This window comes from Hylobates moloch, unplaced genomic scaffold (genome assembly GCF_009828535.3).
Source record: "Hylobates moloch isolate HMO894 unplaced genomic scaffold, HMol_V3 SCAFFOLD_5, whole genome shotgun sequence".
Taxonomy (NCBI): Eukaryota; Metazoa; Chordata; class Mammalia; order Primates; family Hylobatidae; genus Hylobates; species Hylobates moloch.
Genome location: NW_026652280.1, coordinates 21,886,440 through 21,906,764, shown reverse-complemented (window position 1 = coordinate 21,906,764; position 20,325 = coordinate 21,886,440). Strand labels below are relative to the sequence as shown.

The following is a 20,325-nucleotide window of genomic DNA, read 5'->3' as shown; positions in this document are numbered from 1 at the left end:
TATATATATATATATATACACACATATACACACACACACATACCTTCTGATGTGATACTTAGAGAAGAGCACAGCATCACTTATGGGCTCTTCCTGCCAACAATGTGTAACCTAGCTCTAATCATGAGAGAACATCAGACAAACCCAAATGGAGGGATAGCCTATAAAATAACCAGCCTGTGCTTTTTAAAAATGTCAGTGGATGAAAGATCAAAAAGAGACTGAACCATCCTTTCATGATCACCTAATATAACCTATGATCTTGGATTGGATCCTGGACCAGAAAAACAAAGAATGAGCTTCCCTGGTAAAATCTGAAAAAGTCTATTGATTAGATAATATTGTACTGTGTTAAATTTTCTGGTTCTGAACATTGTACTGTATATATAAGTGAGTGTTCCTGTTCTTAGGAAATACCTACTATGGTATATAGTATAGTATTTAGGGGAAAGGGACATTAGGCCTGCAATTTATTCTCTTTTTTGTATTTTTATTTTCTTTTTTTATCATGTAATCTTGCTCCTTCTAATGCAATTTACTCTCAAATGGTTCAGAAACCAATAACCTGTATGTATGTGTGTGTACATATATGTGTGTATATATATAGGTATATATAATGAAATTACATATATATAATGAGATATATATTAGATCTATATATAGAGATATATATATAATGAAATTTCATTATGTTAACAATTGGTGGATATGGAAGAGTATGAGAGTTCTTTAAACCATTCTTGTAACTTTTCTATAAGTTTGAGATTATTTCAAATTACGAATTTAAAGCAGTTCAGTGGTAAGAAGTGATTTTCATCTTCACTTGGTGGTCTGTTACGTGCCTGCATTGCAGGTATGATTTTGATTCATAAGCATAGCTTTGCTTTTCTCAGAAATCTTCTCCTGCTGAGTCCTCCCTTCCCTACCATCAAGTACAGAAGAGAGCGCTCAGAGGTGCTCAAAAAATAAAAGAGCATGTATTGTTTAAAATAAAAGACTGCTACAAATGTCTACCTGCTGCTTCAGAAGTGTTCCACCTGCTGCCCCAGATTCAGCATCTGGCAGCCCACGTGGTTAAAGAATGTCAGCAGCTGTGATCCCAGCTACTCAAGAGGCTGAGGTAGGAGAATCGCTTGAACCTGGGAGGCGGAGGTTGCAGTGACCTGAGATCGCGCCACTGCACTCCTGGGTGACAGAGCAAGACTCCATCTTAAAAAAAAAAAAAAAAACAAAAACGAAAAAAGGATTAAAAAAGAACATCAGCAGCATTTGCAAGATTCAGAGATACTGCGGCTGTCCCTTTGAGTAGGGAACACAGTGAAGAATGAAGAAAACAATACCAGTTTCAATAAAGCTGCAGAAATCTCCCAGGAGCCAAGTAGCTCATTCACTGGCTGCTTTATCCTGGTGCCACTCAATACAATGGGCACAAGCGACATCTAAATGAGCGATTCATAGACAGACTCTGAGGGGGACTTACCAATGATAGACATTCGCTTCCGGTCACTGTTGAAGTCCAAAATGGCAAGAACATTGTAAGTCCTTTCAGTACCCAGCTCACTGATGGTGATGGTGTTCTGGGTCCTGGCGAGGAAGGCGAAGCCAAAGTTCCTGGCAGCGTTTACCAGGGCACCTTCATCGGGAGAGGCTGCCTGGTAGTTGAGCTGACCTAACAAGGAAGTGAGAGAAATCCCAGAAAAGCTGTAAAAACAAATGCAGAGCTCATTGATGAGGCCTCTGCTGAGGCTCCTGTGGGGGTCAGCTGGGCTGCAAAGCCCAAAACATGCCCAGGAAAACGAGTCATTGACTTGGAAGGGTTATGCCAAGATTAAAACTTCTTTGTTTTATCTTGACTTATAAACAGTAATATAAACTAAAAGTGAAACATTGGTGGAGAATGAGGGAAAATTCCCCCCACCATCCACAGGAAAAACAACAGGTGTTGACATTTTATCATTCCTTCCAGGGCCTTTTAAAATGTCTGTATCAGCCAGGCGCAGTGGCTCACGCTTGTAATCCCAGCACTTTGGGAGGCCGAGGTGGGCGGATCACGAGGTCAGGAGCTCGAGACCACGGTGAAACCCCGTCTCTACTAAAAATACAAAAAATTAGCCGGGCGTGGTGGCAGGCACCTGTAGTCCCAGGTACTCGGAGAGGCTGAGGCAGGAGAATGGCGTGAACCCGGGAGGCGGAGCTTGCAGCGAGCCGAGATCGCGCCACTGCACTCCAGCCTGGGTGAGAGAGCGAGACTCTGTCTCAAAAAAAAAAAAAATAAATAAATAAATAAAATGTCTGTATCTGAAATTGTTTCTATCAAGCTAAATATACATTTACATCCTGATTATTTTAATGCTGTATCTGAGCATATTGCCATCCCTTTTTAAATTCTTTATAAACGTTTGAACAAATGTAAACATGTTATCATTTTCCTATTACAGACACTTAGTTTATTTCCAATTTTTTTTTTTTTTTTTTTTTTGAGACGGAGTCTGGCTCTGTCACCCAGGCTGGAGTGCAGTGGCGCAATCTCGGCTCACTGCAAGCTCCGCCTCCCGAGTTCACGCCATTCTCCTGCCTCAGCCTCTCCGAGTAGCTGGGACTACAGGTGCCTGCCACCACGCCCGGCTAATTTTTTGTATTTTTAGTAGAGACGGGGTTTCACCGTGGTCTCGAGCTCCTGACCTCGTGATCCGCCCACCTCGGCCTCCCAAAGTGCTGGGATTACAAGCGTGAGCCACCGCGCCCGGCTCCAAATTTTTTTACTCTCAAAAAATAACATTTTAATAACCCTTTTGTATGTGTGTAAAGATTTTTCTGTTTCTTTTTTCTTTTTAGAGACAGAGGTCTCCCTATGTTGTCCAGGCTGGTCCTGATCTCCGGGGCCCAAGTGATCCTTCTGCCTAAGCCTAATGAGTAGCTAGGACTACAAGCGCATGTCACCACACCTGGCTTATTCTCTTTCTTTCTTGTTTTTCTGAAACAGGGTCTCACCCTGTTGCCCAGGCTTCAGTGCAGTGGCATGATCATGGCTCACTGCAGCCTCAATCTCCCCAGGCTCAGTGATCCTCCTACCTCATCCTCCCAAGTAGCTGGGATTACAGGTACATGCCACCACACCTGGCTAATTTTTTTGTAGAGACAGGGTTTCACCATGTTGCTCAGGCTGGTCTCAAACTCCTGGACTCAAGTGATTCACCTGCCTTAGTCCCTAAAGTGTTCGGATTACAGGCATGAGCCACTGCCCCTGGGCCCCTGGCTTATTTTCTAAGAGCAGATTCCTATTAGGAAAATACTGAGCCAGAGAACACTGATAATTTTAAAACTCATTGCTATACATTACTAATTTGTTTTCTAGGAAGGTTGTACCAGTTTATCTTCCCTCTAAAAAAGTATGTTTTCTTTCTTTCTTTTTTTTTGTTTTTTTTGAGACAGTCTTACTCTGGCACCAAGGCTGGAGTGCAGTGGCACCATCTCAGCTCACTGCAGACTTGATCACCTCAGGCGCAAGTGATCCTCCCACCTCAGCTTCCCGAGTAGCTGGGACTGTAGGCGCACATCACCACGCCCAGCTAATGTTTGTATTTTTTGTGTTTTTTTTTTTTTTTTTTTGAGACGGAGTCTTGCTTTGTCGCCCAGGCTGGAGTGCAGTGGCGCAATCTCAGCTCACTGCAAGCTCCACCTCCCGGGTTCATGCCATTCTCCTGCCTCAGCCTCTCCGAGTAGCTGGGACTACAGGTGCCCGCCACCACGCCCAGCTAATTTTTTGTATTTTTTAGTAGAGACGGGGTTTCACCGTGGTCTCGATCTCCTGACCTCGTGATCCGCCCGCCTCTGCCTCCCAAAGTGCTGGGATTACAAGCGTGAGCCACCGCGCCCGGCCAATGTTTGTATTTTTTGTAAAGACAGGATCTCACCACGTTGCCCAGGCTATTTTTTCTTTATCATAGCTATATTCTCCTTATTTAAAAAAAAAAAAACAAAAAAACATAGGCTGGGCGCGGTGGCTCACGCCTGTAATCCCAGCAATTTGGGAGGCTGAAGCAGGTAGATCGTGAGGTCAGGAGATGGAGACCATCCTGGCTAACACAGTGAAACTCTGTCTCTACTAAAAACACAGAAAATTAGCCAGGCGTGGTGGCACGTGCCTATAGTCCCAGCTACTCAGGAGGCTGAGGCAGGAGAATCACTTGAACCCAGAAGGTGGAGGTTGCAGTGAGCCGAGATCTTGCCACTGCACTCCACCCTGGTGACAGACCGAGACTCCATCTCAAAAAAAAAAAAAGAAAGAAAAGTTGAAACAAACCAACCAACCTTAGTTTGATCACTATCTGATATCTTAATGTTTAAAAGTTAAATAATGGGGCCGGGCACGGTGGCTCACGCCTGTAATCCCAGCACTTTGGGAGGCCGAGGCGGGTGGATCACAAGGTCAGGAGTTCAAGACCAGCCTGGCCAAGATGGTGAAACCCTGTCTCTACTAAAAAATACAAAAAAATTAGCTGGGCGTGGTGGCGGGCGCCTGTAATCCCAGCTACTCGGAGGCTGAGGCAGAGAATTGCTTGAACCCAGGAGGCGGATGTTGCAGTGAGCTGAGATCATGCCACTGCACTCCAGCTGGGACACAGAGCAAGACTCTGTCTCAAAAAAAAAAAAAAAAAAAAGTTAAATAATGGAAAATTGTCTTCTATTCACAACTACATTTCAACAATAAGAATAAGCTAGGTTCAGTGGCATGTGCCTATAATCCCAACTATTCAGGAGGCTGAGGCAGGAGGATCACTTGAGCCCAGGAGTGCGAGGTTACAGTGAGCTTTGATCATTCCACTGCCTGGCTGACAGAGCAAGATGCAGTCTCTTTTAGGAAAAAAGAAAAAACCAATAAGAATAGGAATAAATCTCACAGCCAGATACACGAAAGAGTACATATGCTACATGATTCCACTTATATAAGCCAAAAAACTGACAGAGCTAACCTGTGTTATTTGTAGTCAGGAAAGTACTTTTCTTGGAGGGTTAATCACTGGAAAGGAATGTAAAGGAAATTCTAGGGGGATTGATAATGTTCTTCTTAAAAAATCTGGGTGCTCATTACAAGAGTATTAGTTTGTGAAAATTCATTGAGTTATATATTTATGATACGTACATATCTCTGTATACACATGTTGTACTTCAATAAAAAGTTTAAAAAATACTCTGCCTACCCAAGATCTATTTTTCTACTCTAGTTATTTTGTCTCAAAATAGAAGGAAAAGCATTTCCATGGCCAGATGACTTTGGACAGAAAGAGCATTTAGTTTTCCAAAATACTTTGACCAGGATGAAGGCCACAGATGCATGAGCAGCTGTTTATCCCCCAGTCTCACTTGGAATGATTGGTGCTCTGGGGTAATAGTGGCAGAGAGAGCTAAACACACCTTCCTTCCTTCCTTCACAATTGGCTCAGAAGATTCACTTTTAAAGTCAATATTAATCACTTCCTAATTAATAATTAAAGATGACACTTAGGTTCTCTCTGTATTTGTTCACCCAGAAAGTCATTCACTAGAAGCTATAAATGCACTTCCTAAATCCGGCCATCTAGCAAACATATACAAATGCCAGAGGGCAAACTATTTAACCAGAGACAAATCAGCAGCGTTGAGAACAAAGCCTTTCCCTTCAGCAATTTAAGTTGGCACAGCGATATATGGCATAATATTGACAGCAAATGCATTTCCAGCAGAGAAAAGAAACAAAATAATAAAAGGTGGTAAAGTTCCCACAAGTAAGACACTCATATCTAGAGCAAACACCTTGATATTTTTATCATTAAAGAAAAAAATGTTTTCCATTACCTTGTGATAATGGAATCACAGAATTTGCAGACTAACAGAGATGGGAAGAACATCAGAGACTTGGTCCAAATTCCACCCTTATGACTGCTGGAAGACACCTGGACTAAAAAACTATGCAGCCATAAAAAGGAACAAAATCATGTCCTTTGTCACAATAGAGATTAGGCTATTATCCTAAGCAAATTAACTCAGGAACAGAAGACCACATACCTACCACATGTTCTCACTTAACATCGGGTACTCATGGACACAAAGATTGCAAAAATAGATAGTGGGGACTTCAAGAGAGAGGAGGGAGGGAGGGCAACAAGGGTTGAAAAACTATTAGGGCTGAGCGCGGTGGCTCACGCCTGTAATCCCAGCGCTTTGGGAGGCCGAGGTGGGCAGATCATGAGGTCAGGAGTTTGAGACCGGCCTGGCCAACATAGTGAAACCCTGTCTCTACTAAAAATATAAAAAATTAGCCAGGTGTGGTGGTATGCACCTGCAATCCCAGCTACTCGGGAGGCTGAGGCAGGAGAATTGTGTGAACCCGGGAGGCGGAGGTTGCAGTGAACCGAGATCACACCATTGCACTCCAGCTCGGGCGACAGTTCAAGATTCCATCTCAAAAAAAAAAAAGAAGAGAAAAGAAAAGAAAAACTAACTATTAAGTTCTGTGTTCACTACCTGGGCAATGGGATCAATTGTACCCCAGACTTCAGGATCATGCAACATACCCATGTAACAAACATGCACACGTATCCCCTGAACCTAAAATAAAAGTTGAAGGTGTAAAAACAAACTAAAAAAAAAAAAAAAACCAAAGCAACCTTCCTAAGAAAACTCTTTATTTATGGCACATTTAGAGGCAACCAGAAAGACCTTCTTTTTCTTTCACACGCTAATTTGTGGCTCATGAAATTGATGTAATCAAAGAAAGATGTTCAAACCACAAATCCCACCTCTCAGTTCTCATTAACCTGATTCCCTAGCTTCAGGGTAATGGTGGCAGAGAAAGCTAAATGCACCTTTCTTCCCTCCTTCACAACTGACTCAGCTGATTCACTCTAATGTTTTTTTGAGATGGAGTCTTGCTTTGTCGCCCAGGCTGGAGTGCAGTGGCACGATCTCCACTCACTGCAACCTCTGCCTCCCAGGTTCAAGCAATACTCCTGTCTCAGCCTCCCGAGTAGCTGGAACTACAGGTGCCTGCCACCACGCCTCGCTAATTTTTGTATGTTTAGTAGAGATGATGTTTCACCATATTGGTCAGGCTGGTCTTGAACTCCTGACCTCAGGTGATCTGCCTGCCTCAGACTTCCAAAGTTCTGGGATTACAGGCGTGAGCCACCGCACCCGGCTCACTCTAATTAAGTGACAACAAACTACCTGGCCGGGCATGGTGGCTCACACCTGTAATCCCAGTGCTTTGGGAGGCCAAGGCGGGTGGATCACCTGAGGTTAGGAGTTCAAGACCAGCCTGGCCAACATGGCAAAACTCCGTCTCTACTAAAAATACAAAAAGTTAGCTGGGGTTTAGTGGTGGGCGCCTGTAATCCCAGCTACTCGGGAGGCTGAGGCAGGAGAATCACTTGAACCTGGGAGGCGGAGGTTGCAGTGAGCTGAGATTGCGGCACTGCACTCCAATCCAGCCTGGACAACAAGAGTGAGACTCAGTATCAAAAAAAAAAAAAAAAAAAAAAAAAGGCTGGGTGTGGTGGCTCACACCTGTAATCCCAGCACTTTTGGGAGGCCAAGGCTGGAGGATTACTTGAGGTCGGGAGTTCAAGACCAGCCTGACCAACATGGAGAAACCCCATCTCTATTAAAAATGCAAAATTAGCTGAGTGTGGTGGGGCGTGCCTGTAATCCCAGCTACTCGGAGGCTGAGGCAGGAGAATTGATTGAACCCGGGAGGTAGAGGTTGCAGGGAGCCGAGATAAGGCCATTGCACTCCAGCCTGGGCAATAAGAGTGAAACTTGGTCTCAAACACACACACACACACACACACACACACACACACACACACACAACAACCCCTACCTCTCAGATGTCTTTTTCTCCTCAATCCTCTCACCCCCTTTAAATGAGTTGCCAAGTGTCTCCCACATCCATAGCTTTGTCATCCTTCCCAAAGACCCCATGCTAATGCAAACCTTCAGCCTCTGTGCCAGTCTCCAGTACCTGCCTGCTCCAGACTCTTGCACCCAATGTGATGCGCAAAACTCCTGAAACAAGCTCTCTGATCATTAATTCAGAACCTCCAGGTGAAGTGATGGCTTCCAAGCCTTCCACACTCTGCTCTCACATGACCTCTGTGCAGGCGGGAGTCTGCAATGGCCTCAAGGTTCTCATCCCAGTGCTGTACGTTCACTTTCTCCCAGTTACTCAATCAAGCACTAATCTAGGTACTGCTGTGAAGGGAATTTGCAGATGTGTGATCCTAATCGGCTGACCTTAAAATAGATTATCCAGGTGTTCCTGACTTAATTAGATGAGCTTAGAGAGGACAGAACTCTTCCTGGGGAGAGACTTGGAGCAGCATGAAAAACGTTCAATTTAAGGGAGATTCTCCACTGCTGGCTTTGAAGATGGAGTGGACCAGGTGGCAGGGAATGAGGAGAGTCTCTAGGAGTGGAGTGCAACCCAGCTGACAGCCAATAAAGAAATGGGGACTTCAGTTCTACAACCACAGAGAACTGAATCCTGCCGCAACCACACTTGAACGTGGAAGAAGACACTGAGCTCCAGGTGAGAACATGGCCCAAACTTGATTTTAGTCAGATGCTGAGCGGGGAACCCAGTCGTGCCATGCTCAGAATTCTGCCCTACAGAACCGTAAGCTAATGAACAGGTGTTTTCAGTAGCTGAGTTAAGCTAATTCTCTACAGAGTAGCAGAAAACTAACACATGTGGCAGGGTGTGGTGGCTCACGCCTGTAATCCCAGCACTTTGGAAGGTCGAGGTGGGCAGATCACCTGAAGTCAGGAGTTGGAGACCAGCCTGGCCAACATGGTGAAGCCCTATCTCTACTAAAAATACAAAAATGAGCTGGGCGTGGTGGTGGGCACCTGTAGTCCCAGCTACTCAGGAGTCTAAGGCACGAGAATTGCTTGAACCTGGGAGGTGGAGGTTGCAGTGAGCCGAGATTGTGCTGTTGTACTCCAGCCTGGGTGACAAGAGCAAGACTGTCTCAAAAAAAACAAAACAAAACAAAACAAAACTTGGAGGTGTAGACCCCAAGGAGGTGTAGTCCTCAAAACAAAACAAAACAAAACAAAACAAAACAAAACAAAACAAAACAAAACAAAACTTGGAGGTGTAGTGCCCTTTCAAGGGATCCTTTCCTGGTACTTTATGGTTAAAAGCCAAAATCAATTTCTTCTCTAAGCTCCTGCACTAGAAACCTAACATGTCTCTATTTGCGCAACCCTTGACCTCAGCTGACAGTGGACAAAGAGCTGCAGTATGTTAGGCTGGAGGGACTTTGTGTTCTTTTTTTTTTTTTTTTTTGAGACGGAGTCTCACACTGTTGCCCAGGCTATAGTGCAGTGGTGTGATCCTGGCTCACTGTAACCTCCGCCTGCCAGGTTCAAGCGATTCTCCTGCCTCAGCCTCCCAAGTACCTGGGATTACAGGCACACGCTACCATGCTTGGCTAATGTTTTGTATTTTTAGTAGAGATGGGGTTTCACCATGTTGGCCAGGCTGGTTTCAAACCCCTGACCTCGTGATCTGCCCGCCTTGGCCTCCCAAAGTGCTGGGATTACAGGTGTGAGCCACCACGCCCAGCCCTGCTGGAAGGAACTTTGTACATCCAAGCTTCTTACTACAACACTGAGGAACGTGGTTCTCAGACAGGGCCCAAACTGGGCTGACTCATCTCTAGTACGTAGTCCAGGGCTCTTCCCGTAATATCCCGCTGGGGAAAAATAGAATAGGGACCACAGGATGAATTGACATTTGCCTAAGTTGGCCAGTTAACCCTTAAAATACTATCACATACTCAGAGAAGAGTACAATAATTGCGGTAATGAGTCAAAACCAAAGAGAACCAGGTGACTTTGTAATATCATACTTTATGCTTATTGCCTGAGTAAAATTGGCTTGGCGAGTCAAATAGACTTTGACCTCTGCTTCCATGATTCATGACCTGGTATCACCCCTTTCTTTTTTTTTTTTTTTTTCTTGAGACGGAGTCTCGCTCTGTCGCCCAGGCTGGAGTGCAGTGGCGCAATCTCGGCTCACTGCAAGCTCCGCCTCCCGGGTTCACGCCATTCTCCTGCCTCAGCCTCTCCGAGTAGCTGGGACTACAGGCGCCTGCCACCACGCCCAGCTAATTTTTTGTATTTTTAGTAGAGACGGGGTTTCACCATGGTCTCGATCTCCTGACCTCGTGATCCGCCCGCCTCGGCCACCCAAAGTGCTGGGATTACAAGTGTGAGCCACCGCGCCCGGCCGGTATCACCCCTTTCTTTCCTTCCCCACATTGTCTGCTGATAAACCCTTCCATGTATCCACCCTAATCTGAACTCTGTTACCTTGCTTCATTGCAATATTAGATTCATTCTTGGAAAATGGGTTTCTTTGAAACTTGCTGAAAGGTATCACATACAGCTTCTATACATTTAGGTGTTTTTTGTTTTGCTTTTTATTTTTTTGAGATAGGGTCTCACTCCATCACCCAGGCTGGAGTGTAATGGTGAGACCATGGCTCACTGCAGCCTTGACTTCCTGGGCTCAAGCGATCCCCACCTGAGTAGCCGGGACTACAGGCATGTGCCATCACGCCTGGCTAATTTTTTGTATTTTTTGGTGAGATGGGGCTTTGCCATGTTGCTCAGGCTGGTCTTGAATTCCTGAGCTCAAGCAATGCACTCACCTCGACCTTCCAAATGCTGAGATTACAGGTGTGAGCCACCATGTGTTGGCCTACACATTTAGTTTTTATGCATATTCCTTCTCTGGAAATTTCATACCTGCTACATATGAAACATCAAGGTTGAGAACAGAGAGGGACTTATGTATGCTGCACTGACTGAAGTAAAAAGTGGAAGATGTAGTGAAGTGGATGAAATGAATGAATGAAGTGAGGGAATGAAGTGAAGGCAGACTACGCTTCATTACAGAAACACCAAAAGAACTCCCTTTGCTCTTTCTATAAAGTGCACGTGTGTCTATATAATTTATCGTGTCCATCTGTGATAAAATGACTAGCTTTCCTTGATACAGGACAAACTTATGTGACAAAGCTGGCACAAACTGCATTGAAGGATTCTGCAAAGGAACCTATAAGCCATTCTGGCTTGTTCCCATGAAATTCACATTAATTATGCTCCTTTAAATGGAAAAGGCACCTTAAAGAGATCCAGGCTGAGGCTGATATTATTTCAAACCCAAACTATAACAGAATCTAGTAAATAAGAGCATATATCTGAAATTATTTGGTAGAAAAGATTAGTCAAGTTCAAAGTCCATTTCTGATATAGATAAGGTTTGACTTTTCACTCTCAGTAAATGCTCAGTAATAAATGTGCTAAGAAAAGTTAGATTCTTCTATCATAATTCAAGTACCAATCATTTCTTTCAATAAGATTTCATTTGCAAAGTGAAAAAATACATCTGGAGCTATAACTATGAATAAGATGTAGATTTTCAGGGACAAGAAGCTTGTTTCCTGCTTTGCTCTTCCATAAACCATCTAGTGGTAAGTGCTGAAAAATATTCACTGCATTCAAATATGAGACAGATTTGTGTACTACTTGACATGCATTTGAGCCATAAGCAGGAGTTACCTGGAAACAAAACTCCTGGTCTCTAATGCCTGAGATGCCAGAGAAACACTCACCATCAGTCCTATCCACCATGACCGTGTGGCAAACGGCGAGCAAGAAGAAGAACTGTCGTACTTCTGGCTCTTTCCCTGATTGGATTTGCTCAATAAGATAGTGGTCATAAAATGCAACCTTCCCATCAGCATATGTATTCCAGCTAAAATCAACTTGCTGAAAGAAATGGAGAAAAACAAAATATGAATTTTATAAAATATTTTTGACTTAACAAATGACATGAACTTTTCTTCAAAGCCAAGGTTTCAATTATGCAAAAACCACCTTAAGATTTTAGCACATTCTTAAATGTCAAGAGGCTCACAACTGTCTTAAATAAAAAGCCCCCTTTTTTTTCTTTTTTTTGGAAACATATATGACCATATATGGGTCTCACTCTGTCACCCAGGCTGGAGTGCAGTGGCTTGATCTCAGTTCTCCGCAACCTCCGCCTCCTGGGCTGAAGCAATCCTTCTGAGTAGATGGGCCTACAGGCATGCACCACCATACCTGGCTAATTTTTGTATTTTTTTGTAGAGATGGGGTTTCTCTGGTCTCAAACTCCTTGACCCAACTGATCTGCCAACCTTAGCCTCCCAACGTGCTGGGATTACAGGCATGAGCCACCATGCCTAGTCAAAAGGTACTTTGTGGTGGACTAAACTGTGTTTCCCCAAAAGATATGTTGAAATTCTAACCTCTGGTACCTATGAATGTGACCTTATTTAGAAACAGGGTCTTTACAGATGTAATCAAGATAAAATGAGGTCATACTCAATTAGGGTAGGTCCTAATCCAATGATTGGTATCTTATTAGAAGGGGAAATGTGGACAGAGACACACAGACACACGGGGGATACCATGTGACAACAAAGGCAGAGACACAGAGTTGTGTTTCCAAGTCTCCAAGCCAAGGAACACCAAGGACTGTGGGCAACCACCAGGAGCAGGGAAGAGGCAACGAAAGTCTTCCCTAGACCTTCAAAAGAAGCATGGCCCTGCTGGGACCCTGACATCCCCAGCATCCCAAACAATTCTTCAGCTTAAAGGTCTTACCTCTATTTTGTTATGGTTATGTTGAGAGGCATCCCGACGGTCCCCTGAGAAACGAACAGGACAAAACAAATTGATTCTCCACCTATGTCCAGAGGCCCCTCCTTACCTGGCTTTGCTTATATAGTGATGGTGATAACACCATATATGGCCTGGACAGGCTAAAATATTTATTATCTGGCACTTTACAGAAAACGTTAGATGACCCCTGGTCTAGATATTCAAATACCAGTGGCTGTCCCTCTCCACTACCTTCTCCTAGGGGCCTCAATCATATCCTTTGAAATGCTTTACCTCCCCCAAGTCAGAAGGACTCACATATGTAAGCCACATTCTCAGCCCCTCAGTGCCCCACCATCTTCACTGATACTTCTTATGAGAAAAGGCACTCACGGTGCCTACAAGTAGGAGGTATATATGCATGTCCCTATATCATTTTAAACAATTGTGCTATTAAGTATATTTAAAATAGCACCTAGTATTAGCCTTAATATTATTTGTAAATTTACAGAAAATTAAATTTCTAAATGTTTCAGAAAATTAGAACTGAAATCAACTTTTAAAACAATTGGCTGGGTGTGGTGGCTCACGCCTGTAATCCCAGCACTTTGGGAGGCTGAGATGGGCTGATCACCTGAGGTCAGGAATTCAAGACCAGCTTGGCTAGCATGGTGAAACTCCATCTCTATTAAAAATACAAAATTAGCTGGGAATGGTGGCGCATACCTGTAGTCCCAGCTACTCGGGAGGCTGAGGCAGGAGAATCACTTGAACCCGGAAGGTGGAGGTTTCAGTGAGCCAATATTGTGCCACTGCACTCCAGCCTGGGTGACAGAGAGAGACTCTGTCTATAAAAAACAAAAACAAAAACAAAAAAAAATTGTAGGCCGGCTGTGGTGGCTCACGCCTGTAACCCCAGCACTTTGGGAGAATGAGGCAGATGGATCACTTGAGGTCAGGGGTTCGATACCAGTCTGGTCAACATGGTGAAACCCCATCTCTACAAAAAAGCAACAACAACAACAACAACAACAACAACAAATCAGCCAGGCATGGTGGTGTGTGCCTGTAATCCCAGCTACCCAGGAAGCTGAGAGAGGAGAATCATGTGAACCTGGGAGGCGGAGGGGTTGCAGTGAGCTGAGATCGCACCACTGCACTCCAGCCTGGCTGACAGAGTGAGACACAGTCTCAAAAACAAAAACAACAAAGAAAACAAACAATTGTAGTGAAATACACATAATAAAATTTATCATATTAACCAATTTTTTGTTTGATTTTTTTGAGTCAGGGTTTCACTCTGTCACCCAGGCTGGAGTGCAGTGGTGCAAACCCAGCTCACAACAGCCTCGATGTCCCCTGGCTCAGGTGATCCTATCTCAGCCTCTCAAGTACCTGGAACTACAGGCACATACCACCACGCCTGGCTAATTTTTGTATTATTATTATTGTTTTTTGTAGGGGCATTTTTTTTTTTTTTTGAGACGGAGTCTCGCTCTGTTGCCCAGGCTGGAGTGCAATGACGCAATCTTGCTCACTGCAACCTCCACCTCCCAGGTTCAAGCGATTCTCCTGCCTCAGCCCCCTGAGTAGCTGGGATTATAGGCGTGCGCCATCACCACACCTGGTTAATTTTTATATCATTAGTAGAGACGGGGTTTTGCCATGTTGGCAAGGCTGGTCTCAAATCCCTGACCTCATGGGATCTTCCCGCTTCACCCTCCCAAAGTACTGGGATTACAGGCATGGCCACTGCACCCGGCTGTGAGCCCACTTCTGGCCGCTGTCCTCTCCCATGCATGTGTCCCCAGTGCTGTCATGGTGCTCCCCTGGTGCTCAGCTGGAGAATGGCCCCAGCAGCAGGACTCTGCATCGAGAGGGCACCAGCAATGCCAGGAGACAGGCTATAGTCCAGGTAGTGACCTGTACACAGCAGGCAGCCCCACTCACCCAGAAAATGAGTGACAGCTTCCACTTACCATATATCTGCCCGTTGATACAGCACTTTTTAAAGGTCATGATATTTTGTGTGAGTGTCCCCGTCTTATCAGAGAAGATGTAATGGATCTGCCCAAGCTGTTCATTGAGTGTGGTGGTTCTAGCTTTTGCAGGTGTGTCCTTCTCAGCATAGTACATTTGCAGGTCCCAGTTGATGAAGTGACTCTGTCCAAGACGAATCACTTCCACGCTAGGAAGACAGAAGATTATTTTCCGTAGAGAGCTCAGATATGAGTGGCAAGTAGTAGAGATTTTATTCTCATTGTACAGACAAGAGCAAGCTGCTTATTTACTGCTGTGGTCTGAATGTTAGAATCCCCCTTCAAATTCATATGTTGAAACCCAATCCCCAATTCAACAGTATTGAGGTGGGGCCTTTAGAAGGTCATTAGGTCATGAGGGCTCCACCCTTATGAATGGGATTAGTGCCCTTATTAAAGTGGCTCAAAGGAGCTTGTTTGCCCCTTCTGCCATGTGAGGACGTAGCTAGAAGGCACCGACTGTGCCTATAAAGCAGAAAGTGAGCCTTTGCCAGACCTGAATCTGCTGATGCTTTGATTTGAGACTTCCCAGCCTCCAGAACTGTGAGCAATAAATTTCAAAGGTCTTCTGTTACATCAGCCCAAACTAAGCCCTCTACAAGGAGACAAACCCATGCACTCAGCCTCTGGTTTCTCCTAACCACATGCATCATTCTCAGGCTTCAGGGTCAAGCTGATTTTAGACAAGTAATTTCCACTCAAAATTGCTCAGTGAGATTTCCCACTTGCTCCTGGGCATTTAGCCAAGACACCCATGTTCAGAATACACAGCCCAGCAGAATGGATGACACAGCAACACTGCAGACAGAGCAGTGGACACAGCAAGCCTGACTCTTTTCCCCCATTCCCCATAGCACCCAGGGGCACTGGAATGGCCATGTTCATCTTTGCCCTCAGTGGTAGGGCAGAGGGAGTGAGAGTACTCTAGGGTACAGACTCCACTGTGCTCTCAAATAGGGCAAAAGGCTTTTGGCAAATACGCTAAATCATGATCCCTAAATTATGATAAGGTTATAGAATATCCAAAATAAGATATTATAAAAGGATCATCTGAATTTTAAAACTATAAGGGACATGATCTATCTCAGTTATAAGGAAGCTGTTTACATAGCCAGCAATTGTTAGGTGAGCCAAGGAAGTCCACAACAAGTTAAACAGATGGAAAAATAATGCTCTCCCCACTTCTCTCCCTTCCATAAATATTTCCTAGTGCCTACTATGTACCAGACACCATGCTAGGTGCAGGGGACATGTCTGTAAACAAAACAAAGTCCGTTCTCTTAAGGAGGTTACTTTCTAGTAGAGACAGACAAATAAATAAACTAATAAAGAGAGGCTGTATCAGAGGCGAAAGTTCTCTGCAGAAAATCAAAGCAGGGGGCCAGGTGTGGTGGCTCACACCTGTAATCCCAACACTTTGGGAGGCCGAGGTGGGCGGATCATGAGGTCAGGAGTTCGAGACCAGCCTGACCAACATGGTGGAACCCCCCGTCTCTACTAAAAATACAAAAATTAGCCAGGCATGGTGGCATGTGCTTGTAATCCCAGCTACTAAGGAGGCTGAGGCAGGGGACTCACTTGAACCCAGCAGGCTGAGGTTGCAGTGAGCTGAGATCGCGCTACTGCACTCCAGCCTGGGAAACAGAGCAAGACTCTGTCTCAAAACAAAACAAACAAACAAAAATCAAAGAAAAGCAAGGTAAACAGATATGAAGATCTCCAGGAATGAGAAGTGGTCAGAAACAGAATGAGTCGGGAAAGGCCACAGTAATAAGGTGTTATTTGAGTAGAGGCCTTTGTAGTGAAAGGGGAGCAGATAGATACCTACGTAAGGATGTCCCTGGCAGAGAAAAGAGCAGGGGCAAAGGCCCCGTGGCAGGAAGAATATCAAGGGGCCAGAGTGGTAGAAGCCCAGGGAGGTGGGCTGAGATGCAGAAGGTATGGGCGGAGTGGAAGGCTGAGCACCAGATCACACTTGGGGCCTTGGGGTTGGGTTTATTCTGAATGAGGGTTGAAGGCAAAGCAGAGATACTATCTGGAAGAACTTGCTCCAGCATGTTTTCAAAGGACCTTTATCTCCAAGAAAAATAAATCATATTTGTCACTTGACATACCTTTATATAAAATTATGTATACAGTTTCTTTTATAATACACACTGATAGTTTTAGGCAAAATTATCTGTGTAATAGTTCCCTTGACAAAGGTAACACTCATCTCAGTTTTTCTCAAAGTAGCTGTGGAACAGATGGCTGCCCCAGGGCTTTCCTTCATGTTAAAAGAACAACAGTAACTACATGTAATCAAATTAAAAATAAAGCAAATGCACATATAATGACACTAAAATAAAATAAATGCCTCTAATTATAGGTGTGTGTGTGATTCCTATGTCTCTGGGCTATTCTTTATCAGAACTAAGAATGAACTCTGGCTGCTGGGTTTATTCCAAAGCACTATCCCTCCCAGAAAGGTCTCAAAGTCAGTTTGGCCAAGGGCAGTGAACTTTCATATTAAAAAGAGAAAAAGGCTGGGCATGGTGGCTTACGCCTGTAATCCCAGCACTTTGGGAGGTGAGGTGGGCAGATCACCTGAGGTCAGGAGGTGAAGACCAGCCTGGCCAACTTGGTGAAACCTGTCTCTACTAAAAATACAAAAAAGTAGCCAGGCATGGTGGTGGGCACCTGTGATCCCAGCTACTCAGGAGGCTGAGGCAGGAGAATTGCTCGAATCCAGGAGGCAGAGGTTGCAGTGAGCTAAGATCATGCCCATTGCACTCCTGCCTGGGCAACAAGAGTGAAACTCCATCTCAAAAAAAATAAAAATTAAAAAAAAGTAAAAGTAAAAAATGAAGAAGTATCACCAAATCAGCTGCTTACCACTTATCAGAGATATGCCCCTGACTTTGTTGTTGTGATTGAGATTTGAGATGAAAAAAAGAACATTTTGAGAGGTTGATGAAGGACAGGGAATTTCTTTCCTAGTAGGAGGTAGTGGCCAGAAAGCACAAGTTCTCCACCTTGGGTGTGGCAGATGATAATAAAGAAGGCTCAGATAAGAGGTGAGGACCACTTCCAAAATGGAAAACTAAGTTTTTCCATCACATGCTAAATCTTCCCCTCCTCCCAGGCCCTTTCTCAAGTCTGGGCTTTGGAACTCGGTGAGAAGGGAACCTTACTAATAAGACAATGACTACAGGAGTAGCAATCGATCTTGAAATTCCCTAGCCTTATCTGCAAACAGGATGAGATAAAAGGTGCCTGGCACAGAGTGGATACTCAAATGTTAATTTCCTTTTCCTCTCTTACCCTCAATTCTGAAATGAACGTGATTTTCTTACCTGTTCTTTGTGACCTTTGAAACAATGATCACTAGAAATGAAGGGACTATGTTGGGAGAAGGTACAACATTCTTCCATTAAAGCAAAATGCCAGAGAGGACAGCCTTACCTGACATAGAGAGAGATGGGTACCATGGTGTTGAGAATAATGATATAGCCCCAGAAAACGAGGAATCCACGGTAGGAGGGTGTAGCGTCTTCTCCATCATAGAGGTACCAAGAGTAATTGCCCACCTGTGCTTCCCAATAAGCATGGCCGATGGCAAGACCAGCAGAAAGCAGAATAAGAACAACAAAGATCTAGAAGACAGAAAACATTTAAATGCATTCTGAAGATGGATTTCCAACCTCTTGCATTTCCTAGATGCTAATTAACCTTACTCAATACTTCATATGATTGAGAATTAAGTAGTCTGTAAAAATAATATATGTCAAATAAAAACAGCACCAACTTAACGCTTTGAAAGTCTATTTGATCACTACGATTGACTGATGTATCCTACATCTCCCATAGAAGGTGAGGTTTTGTTCCCAAAATTATCTCTCCAGAGAGATTTGGTGTCTTACATTCAAATCCTTGAAGAGTCTTATATTACAGGGCATTCTCTCAATTATGTTTACTTTGAACAATAACATACTGTTTGGGAAAGATATCTTACTTAGCATGAAACAACTTCCAACAAGGCTGAATTGGAAAACTGGAATGCTTATAGAAAATATTCAACAGATTTTTTTTTTTTTTTTTTTTTTTTAGACAGAGTCTCACTGTATGGCCCAGGCTGGAGTCCAGTGGTGCCATTGTGGCTCACTACAACCTCCACCTCCCTGGTTCAAACAATTCTTATGCTTCAGCCTCCTGAGTAGCTGGGATTACAGGCACGCGCCACCACGCCTGGCTAATTTTTGTCTTTTTAGTAGAGATGAGTTTCACCATGTTGGCCAGGCTGGTCTCGAACTCTTGTCCTCAAGTGATCTGCCTGTCTCAGACTCCCAAATTGCTGGGATTACAGGTGGCCCTCGCCCGGCCAGAATTTTTTTTTCAGGGCAAGAAAATTTCACCTATATTTGGGCGATTATTCCTTAAGGTGTAATGTCATAAGTATTGCATGAGATTGTAAAATAAGATCACTTAAGAAGCAATATGATAAGTATTATGTTGTAGAAGTTATGAGCATATATTTATGGAAGGAATAAAAAGTCAACCCTCCTAATGGTACTTGGAGATTCGCAAGTGGGAATAAAATTTCCAGAGACAAATTTAAATTTCTGGACATGGACTCCAAAAGTGCTATATCTCACAACTTTGTCATGGAAACAGCAGAGTGCCAACAGGCTCTTTGAGAATGCCACACTCATAACCACAACCATGACACCGAAGATGAATGTGAAAAGTTCAAATACAATTTTCATGAAATGAGAAAGCAGGGGAAAATGTTTCTTAAATTATTATTTTTATATGATTTTAAATATATATATGCAATCAAAGAATAAGTATTAGAAGTATGCATTCAAATTGAACTAAATATTTGAAAAAAATTTTCATTGGGAAATAGAAGGAGTGCTTAATATTTGGGGTCACCACGTGGGCAGAAAAGAGCAAACATAGCAGGTCTGAGACTGCTTCCTCCAAAGGCCGGCTTGCAAGATTCGCCCTGGGCTGGTATCTGGTAACTTAGATGTTTGGAGGATTTCCCGGTTATTTTTTATTCTCTGATAAGAATAGCTCATGGGCCAGGTGCAGTGGCTCATGCTTGTAATCCCAGCACTTTGGGAGGCTAAGGCGGGCAGATCACTTGAGGTCAGGGGTTTGAGATCAGCCTGGCCAACATGGTGAAACCCCGTCTCTACTAAAAATACAAAAATTAACCAGGTGGGGTGGCGGGTGCCTGTAATCCCAGCTACTTGGGAGGCTGAGGCAGGAGAATCACTTGAACCTGGCAGACGGAGAGTGCAGTGAGCCAAGATCATGCCATTGCACTCCAGCCTGGGCAACAAGAGTGAAACTTAATCTCAAAAAATAAAAATAAAAAAAACAACAACAAAAAAACGCATGTGCAAACAGCATGGTTTATGCTGACCATCTGCATTCTTCTGGGGGAGTCTAGAGATTTTGTTAAAAACATTTGACACTGAGTTTCTCATGAGCTTCGCTGGTACAGACAACATTTCACATGTGGTGTCATTAATTGCTGCTGGGAGAATTAAGTGCCTATTGTGTGACTGGCTTGGTGGGGAGTGGGGGCAGGACGGCA

General features: G+C 44.0%; 1 protein-coding gene and 1 long non-coding RNA gene across 5 annotated transcripts in view; one reads left to right on the top strand and one right to left on the bottom strand.

The window, feature by feature from the left end:
• Positions 1 to 1,496, top strand: part of LOC131383435 (uncharacterized) — a 35,920-nt gene extending 34,424 nt beyond the window's left edge. The window contains exon 3 of the long non-coding RNA XR_009213448.1: positions 894 to 1,496. This is a non-coding gene — a long non-coding RNA (uncharacterized LOC131383435). The remainder of the gene's footprint in view (positions 1 to 893) is intronic.
• Positions 1 to 20,325, bottom strand: part of ATP8B1 (ATPase phospholipid transporting 8B1) — a 138,293-nt gene that overhangs the window by 29,278 nt on the left and 88,690 nt on the right. For all 4 annotated transcript variants that reach the window (XM_032152195.2, XM_058438300.1, XM_032152196.2 and 1 more), the window contains 5 exons: positions 18,183 to 18,373; positions 14,679 to 14,887; positions 12,703 to 12,746; positions 11,667 to 11,823; positions 1,481 to 1,669 (listed from right to left, as the gene is read on the bottom strand). In XM_032152195.2, the coding sequence (XP_032008086.1) occupies positions 1,481 to 1,669; positions 11,667 to 11,823; positions 12,703 to 12,746; positions 14,679 to 14,887; positions 18,183 to 18,373 (790 nt within the window). The remainder of the gene's footprint in view (positions 1 to 1,480; positions 1,670 to 11,666; positions 11,824 to 12,702; positions 12,747 to 14,678; positions 14,888 to 18,182; positions 18,374 to 20,325) is intronic.